This window comes from Perca flavescens, chromosome 22 (genome assembly GCF_004354835.1).
Source record: "Perca flavescens isolate YP-PL-M2 chromosome 22, PFLA_1.0, whole genome shotgun sequence".
Taxonomy (NCBI): domain Eukaryota; kingdom Metazoa; phylum Chordata; class Actinopteri; order Perciformes; family Percidae; genus Perca; species Perca flavescens.
The window spans coordinates 10,967,283-10,992,624 of record NC_041352.1 but is presented as its reverse complement, the minus strand read 5'-3'; the positions used below and the strand labels follow the sequence as shown (position 1 = coordinate 10,992,624).

The window sequence follows — 25,342 nt, the reverse complement described above, 5'->3', positions numbered from 1 at the left end:
AAGGAATGGAACATATGTCATTGCTTTTATTCAAATAGGGGGAGTGTGTGGGTGCATTTGAAAAAGAAAAAAAAATAGCCAGAGGATGAGAAGAAAAGTGGGTCTTAACAGTGTTTGTGTGTGTGTGTGTGTGTGTGTGTGTGTGTGTGTTTGAGGGAGAAAGAGAGATAGAAGTGTCTTAGAGGGAGCAAAACACACACACACACACACACACACACACACACACACACACACACACACACACACACACACACACACACACACACACACCTAATCATTCTTTAATCATTATACAGTTTTCTCTGTTTGCTTGTTTGTGCCATTCTTCGTGAGCTACATGTTAGGCACTGTATTAATGAGCTACAGTTTCCTGGTAGCCAGCAGCATTTCCACCAATCGGTCTTCATGATGGTCTTAATAACCATTGGCATCAATGTTAGCTTGTTTGTGTGTGTGTGTGTGTGTGTGTGTGTGTGTGTGTGTGTGTGTGTGTGTGTGTATATACGTTGGAAAAATAACAATAGGCTGGAGACTAACACAAAGTTATTGATCCTCTGCGTCTGTAAACACTGTTACTCAGTTGTGATGGTGCCCAGCAGAACTCCATTATTCTTCTGTTTGGAGGTGGTTATGACTGACCCCAAGGCCAAAGCGCGCACACACACACACACACACACACACACACACACACACACACACTTCAACCACACATATTACATATTACAGTGGCCAGTCTCCAAACCAATATCTGCTTAGAAGAAGATCTACTTGGTTCATTTAATGACACAACGCACTTGACTTCACTCTCTTCTGCTACTTCATCTTTCCTTCACAGCTTATTTGTAAGATACACCAGTGCCCAAAGAGTGTTACCTCCTGAAGACTGGTTTGTGTCCTGTGTTGCGAAAAGCAGGATTTCAAAGTGATGATAAATGTGTCTCACAGTTGTAAATTATATAAAGATGTTTCATTGTCATTTGCCTCCCATTTGTATATATTGTGAACATCAAATCAACACTAAACTACACAAACTGCTGACTGACAGTGGTAGCTTGTGGCATGCATTGGCAATGTCGAGCTAAGCTGTCGATTGCAGGATGGAATTAGCCAAGCTTAGCAGCGCTTCACATCGAGTCTGGGAGACAACAGCAAATCCTGACATGGATTAGTCCTGACCAGAAAACAAGGCATAATTTATCCAGTGAGGTTTCAGCTGGGTATCCAACAACATAGAGGTGGAACCAAAATCTTCAGCTGTTCACATAAAAATGCAACTTACCATTTAAATGAATGAAGTGAATAAATGATAACTTAAACTGTCAGGTGTGTTTGCTTCATTACATCAACAGTTTCAGCAGACTCCTCCTCAACATCTGCTTCAGTGAAAATGAAAATCTAACACAGTTCATCCTCAGACAGTTCAAGGCCAATAAGTTATACATAGTAATTACTTTTCAATTATTTAGATGCTGTGTCAAACACCTAATAGAATTAGCAGGAGTGCTAAGACCAGGCAATTTTATATCTTACTTTTATATTGCCAAAGCTTGTTACTTTTGTTGCTCATTCCAAACAAAGGTTTATCCAAATATACTTTATTCACAGTACACATCAATGACTATATTAGAGTCCCCTATCAGAGGAGATTTGCAAAGCACAAATTAATGGATGGTGTCTATTGTATGACGGCATTATGCTTCTAGCAAGATATCTCATAATGTGGAGACAGGTTTGTTTGCACTGTTTTAGAACAATGTTTTGGTTTCATGTTAAAATTATCATTAGAACTTTTGATTTCATATTTGCAGGGTAAAATTAGTTCACCACAACACACTAAATTGTGATTAATCCATTATAAAATAAGATATATCACTGCAGAGATAAATGTCATATTCATTCTTCATCGACAGTAGATTTCATACCTGTAGCCAGTAGCCATACTTGACCGTACATGGCATCGGTAAGTAGAATATTAATGTTTACCCTGGAGTTAATGCATGTGTATGACAATAGGCAGTAAGGAAAGTGGCGTCTGGCATGCAAAAATGATTTCTTAAGCATTGAAATAGTGCTGTAGGCAGTAGAGAGTGACAGGAAACATGATAGGTAAATAGGACGCACACAGTGTGAGATGAATTGAGTACATGGTTTGTACTACATCCTACCTTCTTGTAGAGGGAGCGCAGGTCTCTGTACTGCCACATACTGCTGAGGACCTGAGAGGCTGCCTTTACCACCTTTGCTGAGTGTCTGGGGATAGATAGAGAAGAGAGAATGAGTTATTTCTCCTGGACCCAATTCCTTTGGATTATCTTGCTACGCTATTATTTTCCCTTTACCAGAACACTTTTTTTCACATCAAGGACCCCTAAACTGACACAAATTATACCACGGGCCCCCATCTGATAAGACTTTGTCCCAGGATCCCCTACCTGATAGAATTTTTGCTTTAAGATGTTATATTAACGAAAGTGAATGAAACCCATGAGAAAAATAGTTGTACAATCTGTCATTGTGTTACTTATGGATGAAATTATAGTGAAAATAAATCATTCCCCTTTTTGTTGGGGACCCCCTGGAATCGCTTCAACGACCCCTGTGGGTCCCTGCACCCCACTTTGATGACACCAATCGCGGGTCAATCACAGCTGTCAATCATGATGTTTCTCCCCATTCTTATAGCATCAAATAACTAATAAAAACCAAACTTATCAGAGAAATTAACACTTGAACAAACATCAGTGTCACAAGAATTACCTAAAATGACCAAAAAGATCTTTGGGAAACAAATTAACGTGTACTGTGATTTTTTTTATTTGGCTAATGTCCAATCCGCTAACATAGAGGGCAGGATTTATGACCTATACTACAGTTATCCACCAGGATCAAGATGTTTTAGCTTCACATCTACAGTCTATGCCATAGACGGTTAATATTAATGGACAGAGCATGTGTGACGTCACCCATTGGTTTGTGGAGATCTGCTATGACTCGTCGAGTTTGCTGTTATGGGCGCAGCCATCCTGGTTGCGGATGTGACAATTTTAGATGAGAGGGAAGAGTGAGGGAGGAGCCACGTTATGTTACACACTTTCACTGCCAATCACATCATAGCCATGCCCTAAAACACCCCCTGCTTTATCGACGATTTTAAAACGATTGAGACCATAAACTCATTATGAAAATGTTTACTGAGGTAATAAATCAAGTGAGAAGTGGGTCACTTTCTCATAGACTTGTACAGAAACCAACCTCCTTTTGCAACCGCAAGTGTTGCCCCCTGCTAAAATTCAGACAGAATGCAGGTTTAAGGCACTTCCGCATTTGCAGCACTTTGCCGAACCAGATGCTTTGTCCATTAAAATTAACAGTTTATGGTCTATGCATAAAGCCCAGGAGCACGTTCAATCTCAAAACGGTGTGAACTGTTTTGCTACGGTTTCTGTGTTGAATGGCATGTTTCCTCGGAACGTTTGAGATATGTTTTCTATCGTTTGATGGGTGTCACTCTCTTTTATTGTCTGTGTCACAGGTAATACCCAATCAGCAGAGATGTGTATGTAAACTTGTGGTAATAAAAAGGCAGACCGCACCCCTGTTTCAGTTTAAAAAAAATATTTCTAGGTATTTTTGGGGCTGAACGTGGCCCTGGTCTCAACCAGCTGCATAAGATGTGTGCAGGTCACTGGAACTTGTGATGGCTTTAAAGGGATACACCACCGTTTGTTGAAATAGGGCTTATCACGGTCTCCCCTAGCTGTAGATAGGTGGACGCATTTTTTGTGCATGCATTGTTTTAGTCTGGTGCAACACCGGCAGCGCCGCTGCTAGTTAGCTTAGCATTGTGAATGGAATCCTATGTTGCTGGTTAGCATGTTGTGAGTAAAAGTGAGCCAACAAAAGACAAAAAAACAACCTAATTACTTGCACTGAGACAAAAAATGCATTGGCCCACCTATCTACAGCCAGGGTAGACCGTGATAAGCCCTATTTCGACAAACGGTAGCGTATTCCTTTAAATCCTAAAATGTAATGTAAAGACTAGGAAAAAATCCAAACAGATTCTCATTGTTGTATTTTGCTGTACCTGTCTAGGCATCATTCAGCTCACCCTATACTGTCTGTATTGACCATTGCTTTAACAGGGTAGACCGTGATAAGCCCTATTTCAACAAACGGTGGCATATTCCTTTAAGAGTAAGAGGGCCATTTTCAGCAGAGAATGATTTCATTGCACAACAACTGAGTTTCCAGATGAGTTTAAAATGAACCTCCTTGCCATGCTAATGGTCCCATCTCTGCCACTTAGCTAAAAAATTACTCCAGTAGGATTCAGTTCAAAAGCCCTGCCCTTCAAACAGCTACAGAGGGAAGCAGAAGGAAAGCTAATTTTCCATTTGTCCACTAAAATTAACAAAGGTCCCGCCTGAAAAGAGGCTTCACTCTGGGGTTAATTTTCCCCAGTAAAAAGAACAGAAAGTGTTTCGAAGATTGAAATACAGCATGGGGTGAAGGTATCAACAGCCTAACACAATGCACTGGAATGTATTGTAAGTGATCCCAAGTAAAAAAACAATCTTAATGGACACTGTTGACTTCAATACCTTAAAGAGACAGTTCACACTCAAATCAAAATGTTTTCAGTCTTCCCTGTAGGGCTATTTATCAATCTTGATTGTATTGTTGTGAGTTGCCCAGTGTTGAAGATATTGTCCATAGAGATGTCTGCCTTCTGTCGAATATAATTGAACTCGATCGCATTCAACTTGTGGTGCTCAACGCGACAAAAAATACATTTAAAAGACTCAACAGCAATGCCTCTTTCCAGAAATCATGACCCGGTAACTCAAGATAATCCACAGAGATGTGTTTGTTGTGAGTTTCATATAGGAACTAGAGTTGTATTTATACTAAACTACACCTGCCAACCGTATCACCGCACATAAGGAAGCTTACTCATGGACGTGAGGCTTGTGCTCGTTACATCGCGAGACGTAAACATTAACGGCGTCCTCTTCGGTCGAACTGTAGCGTTAGCTAACTCAGGTGAGCTGGCAGTATCGGTTAGCTACAGTTAGGACGAGCACTACAGGTAAGAGGAAAACTATGTATTTTGGATTTTGGGGTGAACTGTCCCTTGAAACGTCAACAAAGATGTTGATACCTGTAAGATTGTGATTATTCATTGCATTTGACTGAAGTAATATGGGTGCAACTTTTGTTAAATGAGGCTAAATGTTTGTGTTGCTGTTTACATGACGGGGATGTTTTTGGCATTGATGTTTTTCAAAGGTATCATAAACCAATGTTTATATTATCTTTTTCAATTCACTGTATTTCTCATCTCCTACTTTTTCAAATAAGTTGGTGAATTGTGTCTGATTATGGTGGTGCTGTAATGCGCATTTTCCCAATCTGAAAGTGTGTAACTATGTGAATGTGGCATGGCACTGCTGATAAGGAGCATTTATCCTCCGTGTACCTATCCTGAGAAAATGAAGATGTGTGGGCCATTAGCAGCTACCTACACTCACTATGAAATTTGCACCTCATCTCTCTCTGTAATGGTACCCTTGAGCACAGTTTCCTAAATAGACTGAGTCTCTCTCCATTACAATAAATGAACGTTTGACCTCCGTCCGATAACGCCCCGGTGTCATGGCAACCCCTGACCTGGTAGTTGCCATAGCAGCTAGGCAGAACACCCTGCTTGGACACCCATGGTGACAGGAGTTATATTCCTGCTGCATCTTTCTTGTTCTCCAGACGTCTTTTGTGGATGAATGGTCACAGTGAATGCAGGTGCAGTTGTGAATGATGGATGTGGGGCCACATTAAAGCACTGGTCACTACAGACAGTATAGGGTGAGCTGAATGATGCCTAGACAGGTACAGCACAATACAACAATGAGAATCTGTTTAGATTTTTTCCTAGTCTTTACATTACATTTTAGGATTTAAAGGAATACGCCACCGTTTGTTGAAATAGGGCTTATTACGGTCTACCCTGGCTGTAGATAGGTGGGCCAACGCATTTTTTGTCTCAGTGCAAGTAATTAGGTTGTTTTTTTGTCTTTTGTTGGCTTACTTTTATTCACAACATGCCAACCGTCAACATATGATTCCATTTACTACGCTAAGCTAACTAGCGGTGGCGCTGCCGGTGTTGCACCGGTGTTGCACCGGACTAAAACAATGCATGCACAAAAAATGCATTGGCCCACCTATCTACAGCTAGGGGAGACCGTGATAAGTCCTATTTCAACAAACGGTGACGTATCCCTTTAAGCTACTGCAGTTATTCAGGGCTGGTTGTCCTTGAGCAAGAGGAAAGCCACTGCAAGTCATTAGGGAGCGTTCTCATTTTGTTCTGAGATTATTTTGGCGACAGAACATTCATCCATTCCTTTGTTTTTACCTCTGTGTCAGAAACTAGTGCTTATATCGGAAGGATTGCAGTAAGTGTTCTTCACCGTTACTGAACAGAAAATTATCCCTGCTTAAATCTGGAAAAATGTTAAGCACATATCATCGTTATGGTATAATAACCATTTCAACAGCAGCACAGGTAAATAAATTTGTTCTATGGTTATAAATACATATGGCATACTTTTCCATAAGCTGTTATAATATATTGTTACCCTCCTTTATAGCATCCTTTGAGGATTTCTGCTGAACCTAATCTAGGACTCCTGCAAATGCCTATCAAGTAGATGTTAAGTCGTAGGAATGAACTCTGTGGTGCAGCTCAGTAGCATGCCACTAACGCTGTGTTACAGCTTTTATTCTCACTGGGACAACCCATGTAAAGGATAATGGGTAAAGGGATATATAAAAACATGTATTATTTAATAATGGTAGAGCAATTGTCAAACCAGTGTTCAGTATTAAGAAGGTTTTTAAAAAAAAAAGGTTTTCTCTAACTTTAAAGTGTCACACTAAACAGAAATTGTACTGGTAGATAAAAAATGACCAAATGTTGTGTTATGTTTTTTAAACTTTGGCCTACTCACTTGTCTCCTTTGCTGCGGGCGATGCCGATGAGTTTTTCTATGCCTCCAGCATCACGTAGGGCTTTGGCGTTCTCCATGTTCTTGGTAATGACTTCGTGCAATGCGCAGCAGATGGCAGTAACAGTATCGTCTGACATGGCCTTGCTGGGAGGGCCTGTAGTCCCGGAGGTCCCACTGCTGGTGGCGTTGTTGTTGCTGCTGCTACTGCTGCTGCCCGGTAACCGATGGATCAAATCTCTCATGGCATATTTACCTGGTGTGTGTGTGGGAAAAAATGAAGGAAAAGGAAAAAAAACATTTGATCAAATTTGACTGTCTGCACATCCTCCCATATACAGTATAGACAATTTGGTTGGAAACATGACAAAAGGTTGTTTTAAAAAAAGGATGGATTTTTGTGAACAATAGAAATGACACGTTCATTCAGGTCTGTCAAACACATTTTAGTTCATGGGCCACATACTCCTAATTTGATCTCAAGTGGGCCAGACCTAGCCTATAAATCTAGACCCACCCTAGCGGCAGCAAATGTAATTTGCAGCCAGGGTCAGTCTAGCAACTCTCCGTTGGCTTGCGAGCTGGAAAAAAACAATTCTGGTCAGGCCTATCACATCGTGTATAGAGTCGGTGGGCGGGCTTAACATAAGGACGGCAGAGTTGCGCGTGAATTCCCTGCTACGTGAAAACAAAGAAGATGGCTGCTGCTGCTGCTGGCCAACAGCAGTCTGTCGAATCGGCTTTGGCCACGACTCTGAAAGACTTGGAGTTAAGAACTGAAGTCATTCTTAAATAAGGAAGATATGTTTGGAGTTTTGCCAACCGGATAGGGCAAAAATGTAATCTATCAACTAGCGTTGCTCTAGTTGGCTATGAGTGCAGAGGGAATTTGAAAGACAACCGTTTATCCCGCCCCTCGGATTGAGGCCTGCCAATGGTGAGTTCCCAGACCCAACATCTTGATGTGGGTCTGGCTTGTCAGGCTAGGCCAGACCAGTAAACCACTCCAGAAAGATCAGAAACTTTATCTGCGACAAAGTTTCTTGTCAGCTTGATGTTGGCAAATGCAAGCTGCTTCTGCTACGACAGCATCCTAAGGCCATTGTAGGAAAAAAAATACGGACCAGGGAGAGAGGGGTAATATTCAGAGAAAAAACTCTAAGATTAAAGTCGTAAATTTACGGAAAAAAACTTGGATGTTCTCTGAGATTAAAGTGGTAAATTTGCAATTGGAATAATTACTTCTCTGCAATTTTTACACTTTGCAAAGTCATCCAGTGGGCCTGATTGGACCCTCTGGCTGGCTGGTTCTGGTCCACGGCCGTATGTTTGACACCCCTGATATAGAAGCTAGTGGATTGAGCTTTGACGACAAACGATACAGGGAAAAAACAATGCGTGGGTGAGATGTTATATTTCCTATGATAGTTCATAAACCCTAAAAAAGGGATGCTTCTTGACAAGCATTTACAATGAGTGTGGTTATGGATGACTGGTACGGTATCAAAACCCATCATAGCACCTCAACAATATAATAAACAGAAACTTCAAAGCCTCTATCACATAAAAGTAAAATTGCCCTTTTACAATTTTCACTAGCAAACGTTTCGTGCAGCTAGTGAGTGGTTTGGATACCTCCATAAATCTTTAGTTTGAGGGGGCACACTGCAAATCTTCTGATGTACGCACACTAATAACGACATGCTGAGGATCCAATAAAGGGGCAGACTTGTGGTATTTTGGTGAAAAGGCTGGCATATGAAGAAAAGTGAGAAAAAAAAATTGACATTCAAACAATGGGTTGTTGGAGAGAATGAGGAAACAGAGCGATGGAGTAATTATGAAGTGCCGGAGATGCTGTCAGATAGGAAGTTAGTGAGAGGGGGGAGCAGATAGAAGTAATAACATTTGGAGTGAACGGGACTTAACGACAGAGTGGGCTGAGTATAGATTTACAAAGAGGAGATGACCGAAGCCTATAGTACATGTAATCTAAGCTCACCCACACAGTGGTAGTCTATAATGCTGGTCTTAGATCAAACATACCATCCCCAAAATATAGATTGTTTTAGTTTAGATGAGAGTGGTTGGCTTATATTTAGATGCCAACATTTTTATGTTTGAACAAATATTTGTCTCTTAAATCTTACAATGATTACACTGTGAATCGTCAAATTCGCTGGGACATATACTGTATGTACTGTTGTAATGGGAAAAATTACATTTAAGCATAATTCCTTATATTTTTATGTTATATTTCTACTTTAATTCTCTCACAAATGCTGAAAGAGTCTATCTCATTTCCCACATGTAGATTTTGATTCTAACTTTGTGAGACACCTAGTCTGGAACATTATGTGAGCACTGTTTGCCTGAACCGATAAATGTACAAGGTCACCCTAAAATATCTCTAGTTTTCTCATGCCAGTTAAGATGTAACTGGGGGGATGACAGTCGTACAGGGAGGAGGAGGTGAGATGGCTCCAAGATGTCTCTTGTATTTCTCTGATTGTCTTTATGTGTATCAGATTGCCTGTCAAAATTGTAGCGTCATAATAATCCAAGTGCGTGTGTGCTGTCACTCTGAAGATGCATAAAAGCCTAGTGTTCTTGTTCACTCATTTGAGAAACTGACTCCACACGGGGCTGCAGCCTTTTGTGAAATCATGTTGCTCCTATTTGCATATATGTTTTTAATAAAATACAAAAACCCAACTTGGTTTTAGTCTTAGTCTGTCTTATTTGTTTCAATTTACTAAACTCTGAAAACTTTCACCCCACTACACTGTAATGGGGGAACAATTGAGTGTTATTTCCTGCAAGTGTCTGTTTTTGAGTTACTCCAAAACACCAATGAGAGAGTTCCCCACGAGAGTGAGATCAGCAGATATGAAGATGACTGTGAACAGGGGCCAATAAAGGAGAGATCAGAGCAAGTAGGTGGAAATTGGAAGACATGAGAGGAATTGGTGAGAGGGGAGAGGAAAGGGGAGATTGTGCTGACTGAGGTGGTGTGGGGAGATTCATTACACAAGAGCGGCAGTCAAGAGGTAAGAAATACCTTGACCTTCATAAAACCTGTCAACTGCACTTCAATCATCTTGAGGGGACATAATCCGCAGGTCCTGTTCCAGGTAAAGAACTATCAATTTGGATGCAGAGGTAATTGTTGAATAATGAACCGTGGTTATTTTCTTTAACAAAATCCACTCAATGGAACCACTAGGACAAGCCCCGTAACCCTGTTTCACATTAAAAAGGTGCACTTCAATCAACTGAGCATCTCCACATGCATGAATCAGTCGACCCTCTCTGTGACATGTTGCTGGGTGTGAAAGCATGTCTTTGTGAGTGCATGCCAGTTGGTGTGTGTACCCAGCACTGAAGAGCTGCTCAGTGTGAGTCATTGTCTCCTTCTATATTTACAAATGCAAGTTCTCCACCAAAGTGCTGGATCAGATAAAGTAGATAAAAACCCAAAGTGCTACTGTAAGTATTGAATCCACTGTTGTATAATCAGTCATAAATAGAGGGCAAAATACTCAATTTGCAATAAAGGCAAAACAGTTGTGGTGTTTTTTTGGTGAAATTATTTCTAAACAACTCATTTTCACAGCAACATTACAAAACTACTGAATACCTATCAAACTGCTGCTTTGCATCAGATATATAATCTTCCACAGCCCATGGTGCTACTTTCAATTTATTAAGTCTTAGTGAAAAATAAAAGTAAGAAGAATCCTTGTGGGGTACAGATTTTTTCCTTCACATGGAGAATGCAATCACAGCCAAATCTGATCTGCTAAAATCTCTATTTCCTATCGTTCTGCTTTTCTTCTTGACTTCTTCAAAATGCTGAATATTTTCGCCTAAATCACTGTGATGTCCAAGGAGGCATTACAGGCTGGTGGTAAATCCCTCACTCATATTACCTCTAATACGTCTTAAGTGATCTGGGCTGAGAACAGCAAAGCAACACACAGAGCAGGGAAATCAGATGACACTATCAACCTTCATGAAGGAAGGGAACACACACATACACACACACACACACACACACACACACACACACACACATGAAGGCTTCAGATATGCATTCACATACAGACATGCACAATCACACACAAAGACGCACGCGCACACGCACACACACACACACACACACACACACACACACACAAACTCTATCCATAAGGAAAGAGTTGTGAGTTAATTGGCCAAGTGTTATCTCAGGCCAGCAGGCTGAACAGAGGTTAAGCGGTCATTGTCTTTTGGCTGTGAGGACAAAATGAAGCTGCATACTGAGAGGGAGACTCATTTTTTTGACTGACTTCAATCAGAATTTCCTGACTGATTTACTGGCCGATGACTGATTCATTCACCCTTTCTTGATTTAATGATCTGACTAATTTCTGAGTGAGTGACTGATTTATTAACGGAGTTGCTGCATGGCTAATTTACTGACTGGCTAATTTACTGACTGACTGCCAGATAATTTGCTGCCTGAATGACCGACAATTAATTGATTGACTGATATAGTGACAAATTTATCAACTGACTGACTGTAGGTATTAACAAAAGAAGAGTGAAGAGTGTAGGCAAAGACGTTAAAACTCTTAGAGTCATCCCCGTGTAAGTATTTTCTGCTAACAGACAGATGCTCTGATAAACTGCTGTCAGCAGGCGCGGATTAATGCACAGGCTTTTGAGGCTGCAGCCTAGGGGCCCCATGTGTGCAGGGGCCCCGGATTAGCCAGACAATTTATTATTATTTTGAATTTACTAAAAAAAAAAAGACCCTAATTGGCCCATAAGAAAAATGTATTTTTTAATTGGCCCATTGTTTTTTCAATTGACTCTGGGCTGGCCAAAAAACACTTTAGTCAAAAATATCACATAGACAATTTTTTTCCATACACCCCCTACTTTCAAATTGAAATGGACTAGTCCATAACGGTGCGCGGTGCGAAAGATAAACACAGTGACAGGAGAGCTTGGAAGTACACAAACAGAGACGAAGCAAGATGAGTCTAAAAAAAGAAAAAAGACGCCGATAAGTATTTGGCAACGCTGCCAAAGATGACAATCTTTTTTTACGACTACTGTTGGGTATACAGACATGAAGAACAACAGTCCAAAGCGATGAATATGCCGCTACAGCAGCAGCTAGCTGTGAAGTGGCGCTAGGTGAGGATAACGTTAACCAAGACAATGAAGAGGACAGCGTATCTTTAAACAGCACCCTCTTTGGGATTTCTGCCTGCATGCAGTTTCGGGTGTGCATCTGCCAGGCTAGAACAGTAATAGAGATTATGGAGAAGAAACGCAAAGGAGGTGCTGAGAAGCTGCGTGAGAAAAAAAACGCTGCCAAATGTGTCAAATGGACAGACATGTTTTGGCCAGTAGCAGGACCTTCATCAGCTCCCGTGGCCGATGATAGTGGTGCTGGTGTCGGCTACAGTGACATGCACAGTGAGGAGGAGACTCAGGAGGAGAGGGACAGAGATGAGGGAGTGAGGCTACAACCGGCTGCGGTAAACACAACTCCCCTTAAAACACTTAACCCCTTGATAAAACTGAGTGGTGGACAAACTGTTGATGATAACACTACAGCAATAAAAGAAATAGGCATGCTATACTGTATCATTGCATTAGTTTGGCTACGTGCACGGGTATCTGAGTCTTGACTGATCATATTCTCACCTACATCTTAATAATAAACAAAACACCACCTTAAGGTTCACCAAACCTTAAGCTTGTGCTTGTGCATTTGTGTCCTTAAAGTAGCCAAGATAAACGTTGCACATCATGTAAGCTTTCTTAATGAGAATTGTAGCTTTTCTATCTGCATTGGCAGACAAAAACTCATGCTAGACCTCTTGAAATTAAAGCACAGGGCCTCTTCAGTCATGAAATGATAATATATATTGTTTTATGATTCATGAGGAGTATACCGTTTTATTATATTAATAAATGGCACTTTTTTGTATTAAATGTGTCAACTCTCAATGATTCTTGCTTACCCTTTACATGGCGTTAATAGTTTTAAGGAGTAGGAGTTACTATACACATTCAGGGGAGAGCAAGGACGGGTGGTATTTGTGATCTTATGTGGTGTGCCGGTCTGCGCCAAAATGCCAGGGCCAATTTTTGGTCCCAGTCCGTCCCTTCTACTACCTATAACTTGGATCCTGCATCTGAATTCTAAAAAAAAAAATTCTAAAGGCGTGATGATTATGCAACAATATGTAGTCTACATGTTATGCTGCTGTTTCATTATTGTTGTTAATAACAGTGTTATGTGCTGCTGCTGCTGTTTTTTTATTTTTATTTTATTCACAGTTTAGTGTATTGCACAGTGGTTTGTGTCTCAGTAATGATCAGTGGTGGAATGTAACTAAGTACATGTACTCTAGTACTAGCCTGACATGGTCATACTCAGATTCTAGTCAGAATGTGAACTTCCCGACCTCAAATTTTGTGGGCGGGGCTAAGTTCGGCTGGCATCCAGGCTACTCTAGTACTGTACTTGAGTCCAAATGTTGAGGTACTTGAGTCTTTTCTTTTCATGGTGCTTTCTACTTCTACTCCGCTACATTTCAGTAAAAAAATATTGTACTTTTTACTCCACTACATTGATCTGGTACAGCTTTAGTTACTAGTTACGTTAGTTACTCCACTACATTGATCTGTTACAGCTTTAGTTACTAGTTACTTTAGTTACTCCACTACATTCATCTATTACAGCTTTAGTTAGTAGTTACGTTAGTTACTCCACTACATTCATCTGTTACAGCTTTAGTTACTAGTTACTTTAGTTACTCCACTACATTCATCTGTTACAGCTTTAGTTACTAGTTACTTTAGTTACTCCACTACATTCATCTGTTACAGCTTTAGTTACTAGTTACTTTACACATTAAGATTTCTGCACACAAAACACATGTAATTTATAAAATGTGATGTTTGATTCTAAACTAAACTAGCCAACAATATAACGGCCTACAAGTCAGCTGAGATGAATAGACCACTAGTTGATTGACAGTACTGTTTGGTTTGTTTAAAAAATATGAGGATTTTTCGACATTCAGTACTTTCACTTTTAATATTTCAAGTACATTTTCCTGATGATACTTACATACTTTTACTTAAGTAACATTTTCAATGCAGGACAGTATGGTATTAGTACTTTTACTGAAGTAAAAGATCTGAATACTTCTTCCACCACTGGTAGTGATGTTGTGATTTTGCCTCAGTAAAACCAGGTGTTTTGCACTGCTGCAGATGCTGTAGCCTACCTGTTGGTTTATAAAGATAAAAGTGATTACCAGCTTGCTGTTGAACTGTGAATCCAGGGAATTCTGCTGCTTTGCTGTTTAATTACATTTTCATTGTAATTGTTTTGGTGCTGTGGTGGCAGAGGATAATATCTGGTATTCTTTCCACTTACATCTCTGTTGATGTTAGTTTTATGATGTAGTTTTCTCATTTTACCTATGTGGTGTAGTGGTAATTGGTGTGCGTGTGTGTGTGTGTGTGTGTGTGTGTGTGTGTGTGTGTGTGTGTGTGTGTGTGTGTGTGTGTGTGTGTGTGTCAGTTAAAATTATTATTATTATTATTTGCATGTGGACCATGTATGGCACTAAATACATTTTTTCCAGTAAAGCACAATGATTAAGGGGGGGCCTCACACAAAGAGCAGCCTAGGGGCCCCTGACCACCTTAATCCGCCCCTGGCTGTCAGCATTTCACTAAAATATCCTCGAATGTGTGTGTGTGTGTGTGTGTGTGTGTGTGTGTGTGTGTGTGTACACACAGGTGTCTGCATACATATCCGTATCAGTCTCTGCAACATCATCACATTAATTCCTCATGGGGCGAGTGAGTAACAGAGAAGATTATATAGAAGGAGAGAGAGGAAGAGGGGAACAACGAAGAAGAAGAACAGAAAAAAGCTGAGGAAGAACAGAGAAAAACTAGCCTACATACACATTAGCGTATGCTGAGACAAATGCAATGTCAAACACATTTGATAGCTGAATAATCAAATTGAGAGGCCCTTGTTATTTCCAACCCTTTTAATAACACACCTTGTTAGTGGAAGACGCTCCCAGGTGCAAAGAAGCATGACTGAAAGCCCCACACACACGCACGCACGCACGCACACACACACACACACACACACACACACACACACACACACACACACACACACACACACACACACACACACACACACCTCACCTCACAAACATACAGCAATGCATGCACAACATCACACATCTCACCTTACATTCACGTTGCTCGTCATCTGGCTTCCTGGAGTTGTTTGTTTGTTTTGTTTCAAAGTAAGATGTTTATTTAATCTCAACTTCACAATGCCATTTTTTTTTCTCTTGTGGGGGTGTTTTACAGTTTTATCACAGAACAAACAAAAATACTTTATACAGAAATAAATAGCAAAGACAAAACTAAAGCAAAACTCTGCTCAGAAACTACTTGAGTCAAATCAAATCTGTCCTCTTTCTTCCATCTAGACACTATGATACCCAGAGCCTGCAAGAAACGCATTGATACATTATAGATATATATAAACGAGAGGGAGTGAATGTATGTCCAAAATGTCAATGCAAAATTCAACACATCTTAAAAGCTGAATCTTTTGATGTTCTCGTTACCCTTATGAAGACATTTTTTTTGTTTCAATTCCTTCTAAATATACAATTTATCTCTTGAGGCCGCATTGACATATTTAGGCATTTAGTTGACAAATGACTAACCTGAATGTATTAGAATGAGTACAGCTGTATAAAAAGTAGAATCAATCAGCATACTGTAGTACATACAACCAGAAGCCAAGCTAAGTGTTAAAGCCAGGAATATCATTGGTAGGAAGGAGAGAAAATAAACGAGCTGTGGAGCAAATCAAAATAGATTTTTGATGAGTGGTTGGCGACTCCTTCTACTTTAATGTCCTACTGTGACACAAACAACCTCTACAAGCTTATTTCTCTGTCACTGAAATGTGAGCTACACCTGGAACACATCCTCAAGGAGAAAAACAAGCCCTGTGCTGTTCACTGCACAGTCTAATAAACTAAGTATTACACAGCTCCTCCAATATAGCCATCTTCACCTGGGAGGCAGAGATGCTTTTGTATTCCTGTTCTGCATTCTCTCATGTGTCGCTAAGTCCCGCTGAGCAGGGCGTGCTTCATCAGGGCCATAATGGCTGATTTGATTTAAAGAGATCCAATTACCCTCAACAATGGAGTGATTTGATTGTTTACTGACGGAGAAGGGAGAGTGTTATTGAAGTAAAATTGGAGGTAATTGTCTCAGAGCGATGTGGGCAAAGATGAAACGGCTTGATTGGTCGTGGCGTCCGACTGTCTGAGAATAAAGGATGGTTAATACACAATTATCAGTGAATGGGTTGGGGGTCCCTGAGGTGGGCTGCTGTACTCTTACTGGTACCAAAAGCTTCTGGCTGTTAGGTTTACAAGGCCTTTCTGGGTTCTTTGAGTCTGTTCTAAGCTGAATAAAAGCCCATGTTACAATGGAAGTTTACCACCGTAATGATAGACAAACATTCAGTAGTTTAAACCGCAGCTGTGAAATCCGCTTTGAGTTGTGAGGAAAGAAACTGACACTGTGTCTTAAAGGACTACTCTGACTACCTTGAGACTCATGCAATTTACATATTCAGGTGAATATCCTGTGTGCAAACTATCTTTCTCTTAACAGATGAAGCATTGTGTGTAAACATTACTCCAATGTGTTGATCTGACCAGTTCATTTGAAGTGTTGTATAATTATTAAGTGCCACAACTAAGATATTCAGTATTCAGTGACAAAACGAGTGCCTTCTGAGTGAGTTTGAATCAGTAGTACATCACCTCATCGACAGGGGGTGCCAGATACAAACAACAGGTTGTTGGGTTCTGTTCCGTGGGAATATTCCTTCATTTAAAACATAAAAGTTATGGTTCATGGATCTCAGCCTCTGAGAGCTCAAACAAGTATTATGGCTATATACCAGAATTACATCAGCACACAAACCCTGGAGATACTCTTAAACATCTATATTGCCATTAGGGAGGAGGGAGGGGCATTTTATTGACACCAATTTGACTAATTTTCCCCTTACTATTATCCAAATCATAAAAAAATGACAGCATTATAATGAGTTCTGGATTATGGGCTCATTTGGAAAGCAGCCACAAAGAAGTGGAAATATGAATCCCATCCTGTACACACACAGACCCTGCAGTCACCAATTTTTAACATCCTCGCATCCTCATCAAGCCAAAATAAATAGGAATGACCTCCAAAGACAGTCTGTTTCCCCGCTGGAACGTGGGGTGTATTGCTTTTAACATTTGAATAAATAATTAAATAAGTAAAAGGAAATGCAGAGGAGAGTACAAACGGATGAAACACAGCAGGTTTTAACAGGTCAGAAATGGAGGTAAATTGGAAAGCGGCATGCTGTCGCTTCCCCCGTCGTAAAATATTCTGCCTTCTTGTGTTTGGTGCTTTTCACACCAGTTATATTTCGCCCTCTGTGTCTCTCTTTGATGTCTGTGGGTGACAGGTTTACAGCGTAACTACAGAGGAGGGAGAGATAGTAAGAGAGGAAGGAAAGGCGGACCCCCCCCCCCCGGTAAGAAACTTGTGGCTTCATTAAAGGCATTCCACTGACATGGAGAAGATGCCTGCTTGGGAAGAAATACAAATGCGCACACACACACACACACACACACACACACACACACACACACACACACACACACACACACACACACACACACACACACACACACACACACAAACATCTTCTATTTAAGCACACACTCACAGTCACGGAGAATTCTGATTGAGATGGTTAGATAGTTCCACAGTACCGCTTCTCGATGATCAGTTGGGTCCCAACAAGTGGATACATGTTCATGAATAAAATCCTGAGGGCACAATTTTGAATATGTCAAAGTCCTTTGGAGGAAGAAAAAAAACTGTATGTGTCTGTGCACTGCCCAAGATCACCTGAACATAAGTTAGATCCTGCAGGGATAGCTGTTCGAGTCCCAAAAAATATTGCATCATCTTTCTTTCTTTCCCCCATTTCTATTTCTCTGTCTGTCACGCTCCCAGTCTGGCACAGTGGAGCAAAGGACGGAGAGTGCCAGGGAGAACAAAGTGTGCTGATAAAAGACATTTAGACAAAGACAGACCTTTACACACAAGAGAATCATTCCGAAGGCGACACAAAAATGTCATAAAGTATCGATGCAACAGGGACCGAGAAGTCTGTGTCAACTTGGTATCAGTTAGTCAGTGGGCGTGGTCAGTCTGTCTCTCAGCTCGCTAGCCTTCCAGAAACTCACCATGGTGCAGTTTGTTAACAGCAGGGGCTGCAAAATATGGAAAAATTGACGTGGGTGAGGAAAACACAAAATGGAATAGGCACATAATGTCATTTTTGCTCTCCTGTTTAGTGCAACCTTTCAATGTACTAGAGGGTGAGTGTGTGTATGTATGTGTGTATGCAAGAATAAAATGGTTAGGTTAAAGGCTTGAAACCCTTGAGTTGTCTGCGTATAACAGTGTCTGACACATACACTCTCACGCATATGCACACATTTGCAATCAGGCAATTAGTGCCATCCCTGTGGCACAGTAATTCCGTTTCCACAGTAACACTCCCTAGCACTGATGTCATCAATGCGAGACACAAAGAGCGAGAGGCTGCGAGAGAGGAGAAGGAGAGGCGTTATGAGCTCATGTCTGAAACAACTGGGAAAGAAGATGGAGAGGGAGAGGGAGAGGGAAGGGGTGGGTGTGGGTTAAACGCAGGAGAAGGAGGAAGGAGGAAGGTAAAGGAAACAAAGAAGCAACATGAGATGGAGAAAAGGGGGGATAATATGCATGTTGTAAACCAGAAGGTGGGCACAACATTGTAAAGTAAAAATAAGGGATAGAAGAGTGGAAGGGGAGGATTAAGACAATACAAGTTGTGTCGTGACAAGAGAATGCAAAGAAACAGGAGAAGGGGTGACAGAGGGAGAAAGACAAAAAGAAAGGAGAAACACAGAGAAGGTGGAAGTGGACTAGTCATGTTCTTTCTTTGAGGTTTTAACATTTTGCTTTTTATGTTTTACAACAAAAAGTCTTTCTTATTCATCATTTCAGAAAAAGTGATCATTGGCACCGATTTTGTTAATACAGTCGTCACAAAACCCCTACACCCTATACTTAAAAAGAGTTATGTAGGGTGTTTTCTGCAACGAAAAAAAAAAGTGTTATCAGTGCTCTGAAGGTGTTTTTATTTGATGTCATGCTAACAGAACTGCAGAGCTTCTACACCAATCGCATAAGAGAACATCCTGATCAAACTTGGACGTGCGCCCAAAACTCGTGCCCCCTGACGATGAAACATGAAAGAGGTGGTCGTGAGCCACTGACGAGCCAGCTAATTGCTATTTAGAAGTTGACTTTTCTTGATGCCTTTTGGAACTGTGTCAAGATAAGACATTTTCTGTGATTCTCCTTGAGTGTATATGCACATCATAAATATATCACTATTAAATACTGATGAGTCTCAATGCTTTGATTTCCTAATCATTGATTTGTTATTTGATATATAATCAATGCAACAGTATAGGATTAAACCTCTGAGCCACTTAAATAACCTAAATTAATATGCTTTTATAAAGTGTAACTCAAGAAGTTCCACATCCAACTTTGTATTACTTTACATCACATATGTAATGCAATTCCTAGTACACTGTAGAACTTCATATTAGGATTTACTGTTTGGAATTTAATCAAACCTTTATTGCAGAATTCACAAAACCAATTAGCGTCAGCACTTGGACCCAGTCACTTTGTATAAAACACAACATTAATTCATAAACTGTCTTAAATTATTACAGATATTTGCATTAATTACTTTTTCATCAAACACTTAAAGTTGGTTTGTATGGAAGTTTTTTAGCCTCTTTATGTAGACGGAAATACATTTTGCAAATGGCAATTGGAATTGGCAATCCAGTTTGCAATTTTGTCAAGCTATTTGAATATCCATTTCGCAATTGACAATTCAACATGCAAAGTGGCAATGCAATCCTCATTTCAGTTATAATCAGTTTGAGTAAAATAAAAATAAAAGCTCAATCAATTGCATTTCATATTGCTGTGGTTTGTGGTATTGCTTGTGGTGTCTTTATTCAAATGGCAATTCAATGTGCCAGCGAAACAGGGACGTTAGGATGTCACTTCCTTATACAGTAACTAACAGCCTGGGCAGAGACTTTACCCGACTCCTCTTCGACCACACAGACCCTGTTCTTCTTGATCGGTGAGTTTGTACCTTAGATAACTTCCATACTGTATGTTCAGCTTAGACTTCAGACATTAGTTTATTACAGTAGGACCGTTGTTGGCATTTTGTGTTTGTCTACGTCCTCATGCTGAGGCATTACAATTACCCTGGGTAAAGTTAGTAGCTTGCCAACAACCCAAGCTAACGCTTAGGAATAATGAGGATTGCAACACCACTTTGCATACTGAAATGCCAATTGCAAAATGCATATTCAAATTGCATGACAAAATTGCACCTTGAATTGCCAATTGCAAGGCAGATTTCCATTTGAATAAAGAGTCCAAAAAACACGACAATATGAAATGCCTCGAACCTTAATTATAATTTTAATCAAAATAATTCAAACTGAATTGAGGATTGCATTGCCACTTTGCATATTGAATTTCCACTTCCAAAATGCATTGCCATTTGAATAAAGAGGCCAAAAAACTTCCAAAGGTTTGGATTTGGTTGCAAGCACAGCATGTTTATGGAAACCTTTAGTAAATGGTTGCTGAATTTGAAAAACAAATACGGTGTCATTTTGGCATTCCAGTGCTGTTCCCAATTCATGTGTGTCAAATTACCATCTGTAAGTAAATGGGGAAGAATTACGCTGACAGACGGTGTAGCAGTGAATGGAACTCATTCATTGCTACACAGGCGTACAGTACATTATGCAAATCAAAAACTATGAAGGAGGTGAAATCAGGAGAGAGACAAAAACGTTGACAGATGAGAAGAATGATTCTCAGTGACATCAATATGCCACTAAATCACATTACAGAGGGATTGGAATATAAGCATATATATATATATATATATATATATATATATATATATATATATATATATATATATATATATATATATCCTTTGCTTGGTCTATCTCTGCTCTTTTCCTCTATCCTTCTGCTATCCAGTGAAACAGTGCTTTCCAGAGGATTTGACACTGAGGTTATTGTGTGCGAAAGCTGACTGTCATCTCCGATCACTCTGCTGAGCTCACATGCAAACTACCATTCCCCCCCAAATTTTATTAGTAATGAGTCATATTACTGCGTTACAGCAAAAAGTAAAACATCACTGTAACTGCATTACTTTTGTAACGCGTTACTCCCAACACTGTAGATTAGCAATGCAAAATTATACTACAATTAGGTGGAACTTTGATCTGCCAAAGACAATAACCACAAACCGCTCTGTGATATCGCGTCAACGCTTCGGGTTTTGCAGAAGTGCTTGGTGTAAAGAAAAAGGTTAGAGTCACTGTGGTGAATAAAGATGGTGAACATGGGCCAAATGGGGCTTATATCTTCAGAGTGTCTGGCCTATACATTTATTCTGTCGTATCAAATCACACCTTGACAAGAGCATAGGCTCAACCCTGACTGATCCCTCTCACTTTTTTGCTCTCTCCATTTCCCCCTCTTCCTCTCTGAGGCTTTCTGTGTTTCTGTGACATTGTGGGTCATTAAGGCTGTGTGATGTGCTAGCGTTTTTTTCAATTTTTCCCAATGAGGAGAGAGCGTGCACAAGACACAAAGCGCCGTACCAAGCGTCTTTTCTCAGAGCACTCAGATTTGGTTGTGCAGCCACTCCAAACGCATGTTGTTGAAAATTTGAACTTTTTCAGAAAGACGGCGGTGTCGCTTTTCTGCCAGAGAAAATCACTAAATGGGCACGGGCCCTAACTCTGACATTTACCATGTGGCTGTCTCAACAAAAGAAGAGATGTTGATGTGCTGAATTTGGAATATAAACCGATGATTTCTTCTTTTGATACTGATCAATTTTATGTGACTTTATGCGGTCTAAATAATGTTTCATAGCTAGCAAAACACAGCCAGGTTACCATTACCATGTTGTTCCCTGAACCTGAGAGGGCTGCTGGTAAAGACAATCCCACAGAGAATCAACAACCCTCCCTGCAGCTCCATGCAGTTTCCAGCTGCTCCTAGCTCATTATTTATGTTTGCCAGTGTGTAAAACCACAACAGTGTCGGTTAATATAAAATAATTTTTTTCAGTCAAAAAGATAGAGAGTAATTAACAGTGTGGCTGGTGAAACAAAACATCAAGCAAACTTAAGAAAAGGAGATCTTTTTTTATTATTTGGAAGACCAAACCAGGACTAAAATGCCATTAAATATTTACTTTCTTGTGTAAGCAATGGGATGGGATGCCCATGATGCTCTTACACTGCTAGACGTAAAATATGACTCTTGCTTGCCATCATGCCGGTCATACGAAGGTGATTAATGACCGGCCAGTTTAGAAGTTTTTCTGCCACAAATGGCTTAAGGAACCTTTAAAGGTGCAATATGTAATACTGACAGTTAGAAGTCCAGTCTCCCCCACACCCTCCTCCCCAGCGTCAAAGTTCACGGAGGTTGCCAGGTTGAAAACGCAGTATCCAACAATGTTGCTAGAGCTAGTCTCACATAGTCAGACATTACTCCACAGCGCAGCGAGTAGCTAATGTTAGATGCTGGCTATGTTGAGAGTCATAAAAGCCTGTGCTAATGCAGAGCTCTGTACCCGACTGACAGACACACTTTCTCGGCTTAAAATTACTGCAACAACCGCTGAAACACCACTACCTAGCTGTCCTCTCTATCTAGTCTCGCTTTGCCAGATCCACATGCTGCAGAGCGGAGGAGGGTCTGGTTACTCCACACAGCATTCCGGGATGGGAAAAAAAAACGTGCTCTGGTTTATTGCCATTTCTTTAAACCATTGACAATCGTTATGGGCGGCATTAAGCTTCACACAGAGACGCTATAAAATAGTTGTGCAGGAGAAAACTCAGATTTGACAGATAGTCTAGCTAGCTGTCTCAATTTACCATGCAGAGATCTGAGGAGCAGTTAACCATACTCCTCATAAATCCACGGGAGTTTTAAAATTACAACACAAAGAAAGCGGAAGGAAACTACATGCATCCTGCGGCACCAGGGCCGATTATCGGTCTATCCCTAAACTTGAGTACTATATATAATTCAATTTCGTACAGCTGTCTCAATCTTTCAAATACATCTCCAATATTTACTGTGCCTGGTATTTATTACGTCTCTGATCATGATGTTCAGAACTGTTTAGAAACACTGAGGTTTTTTAGGTAGGGTAGAATCTATCTCCGTTGATACGGTTTGTTTGTTGGCTGCTGTAGTATCTGGAGTTACAACCTTGCTCTATTCTTGTTATGAAATTTTGCTGAGTCTATATGGAATTTGCTTTCTGTGAATTTACGACTTTTCCTTATGTCTCTGTTAGAGACTTATAAGGGTTTTGTTCTATTCTTGCTTTCTACCCCTCACATAACTACATCTTATGTTACACCATACCCTGCATATATACAGTGTTTCAACAGCAGAAGCTCAGAGCGACTTATTTTGGGACCAGGTCTGTCGCATCTCCAAGTTTCTGCAGGAGCTTGTAAATTGATGCTGAATTCTTTGATGTAATAAACCGTTTACGATCAAGAACAGTGTCGGCGAATTCCTCTTCATTCATCACCACAGCATTGTTATTAAAGACACCACACTGCTTTCATGGCTGTACTACTGCTGGGCTTACGTTTTTACAGGTATATCTTGCAACCCGACCTGGGTGTCAAACTGGGCAGTTGATACCAACACACAGGCCAAAACCCAAACAGACATTCATTCACGGAACGGAAAATTTCAAAAGGAGAAAATACTGGCATTAGCATTGTTGTCAGAAAACATAGTATTTCAACTTAGCATGTTTTCTTAATATCTGATGGCATATTGTGGTCAGTTTTGGATTTAATACAGTAAATATATTACATATTGCACCTTTAATACATCTGTTTTTGGAGGATTGAACCAAATTGAACCGAGAACTTACTGTATCACTGTAACCTATCAGCTACATTAGACGGTTTAATTTTTAATAATAATCTTAACTTGCATGACTGTCAAAACCACTATTATTTCTCTTAAGATCTCTATTTTCTTTCCCAGGTGTGTCTATTTTTAATCAAATCTGCCAACACCTCCCTGACGGTGCCAGCCATGGTTGCTACAGGAGAATGACGATCTACAATGGCCCCATATATCTCTCTCTTTCTATTAGATATCTAAATTAGTCTCCATCCCAATATCTCTGTCTCATTGTCTTTCTCTAATCACACACAGGATTTAAACCATGATATCCTGCTTCTGAAAAAGTCAAGCATGTTTATTTAAATGAAGATGCCAAACACATTTGAATTGATTTTCCCTGTGAATTTTTAAGTAATTACATTATTCAATCAGCCTGTGTTTTGCCTGCCTTTCTCTCTATGAAGTACACATGCATTACAGTGTCTACCTCTCTTTCCATACCTCTCCTTTTTACCTTTCTTGACTTTCTCTAGCTTTCTATATTTGAATCAATTAGAGAACATTTGAATGATTTCATTGTAAAAGGTCAAATAAAGAAATTGATTTAATTGTGTGTGGACTTGTACTGTAATTGTATTCAAATCAAACAGTTATGTTGACCATGTAAGAGCAAATGGCACAATCAGACTTAATGTAAAGGCAGTTGAAACAGCATTTTGCCCTTGGAATACTACACTATTCTATAATATAGTACATTTAATAATAAACTCTACCTGGTTGGTGGCAGGGGATATACACTGCAGTTACAAATCTATTTGAGGTGATATGGATGAAGTGCTTCAATATTGTATTATCTTATATCTGGATGTTTGCATATCACAGTTACAGTGGATTTGGAAGGCAATCTGAGGGATGACATGCAAAGGTCCTTCTAAATCATTTAAGCCAATACACCTGCAGGTTCATTGAAGAATGAAGAAAAACAAAAACACAAACAAAAGCCATTCAGGTCAAACTGATAAGTGTCTTTGTGCGAAAGGCTTCAATTATCCTGTAATCTGCTGCCGTGGGCCAGGCAGACCATCGCAGTATGGGCGTGTTGAGCTTTGCCGGTGGCA

The 25,342-nt window shown here is 40.1% G+C and overlaps 1 protein-coding gene across 1 annotated transcript in view; it reads right to left on the bottom strand.

Moving 5' to 3' along the window:
- ctnnd2a (catenin (cadherin-associated protein), delta 2a) overlaps positions 1–25,342 on the bottom strand; it is a 251,489-nt gene that overhangs the window by 23,390 nt on the left and 202,757 nt on the right. The window contains exons 20-21 of the mRNA XM_028569226.1: positions 7,014–7,266; positions 2,166–2,250 (exon numbers count right to left, since the gene is read on the bottom strand). Coding sequence (XP_028425027.1) covers positions 2,166–2,250; positions 7,014–7,266 — 338 coding nt within the window. The remainder of the gene's footprint in view (positions 1–2,165; positions 2,251–7,013; positions 7,267–25,342) is intronic.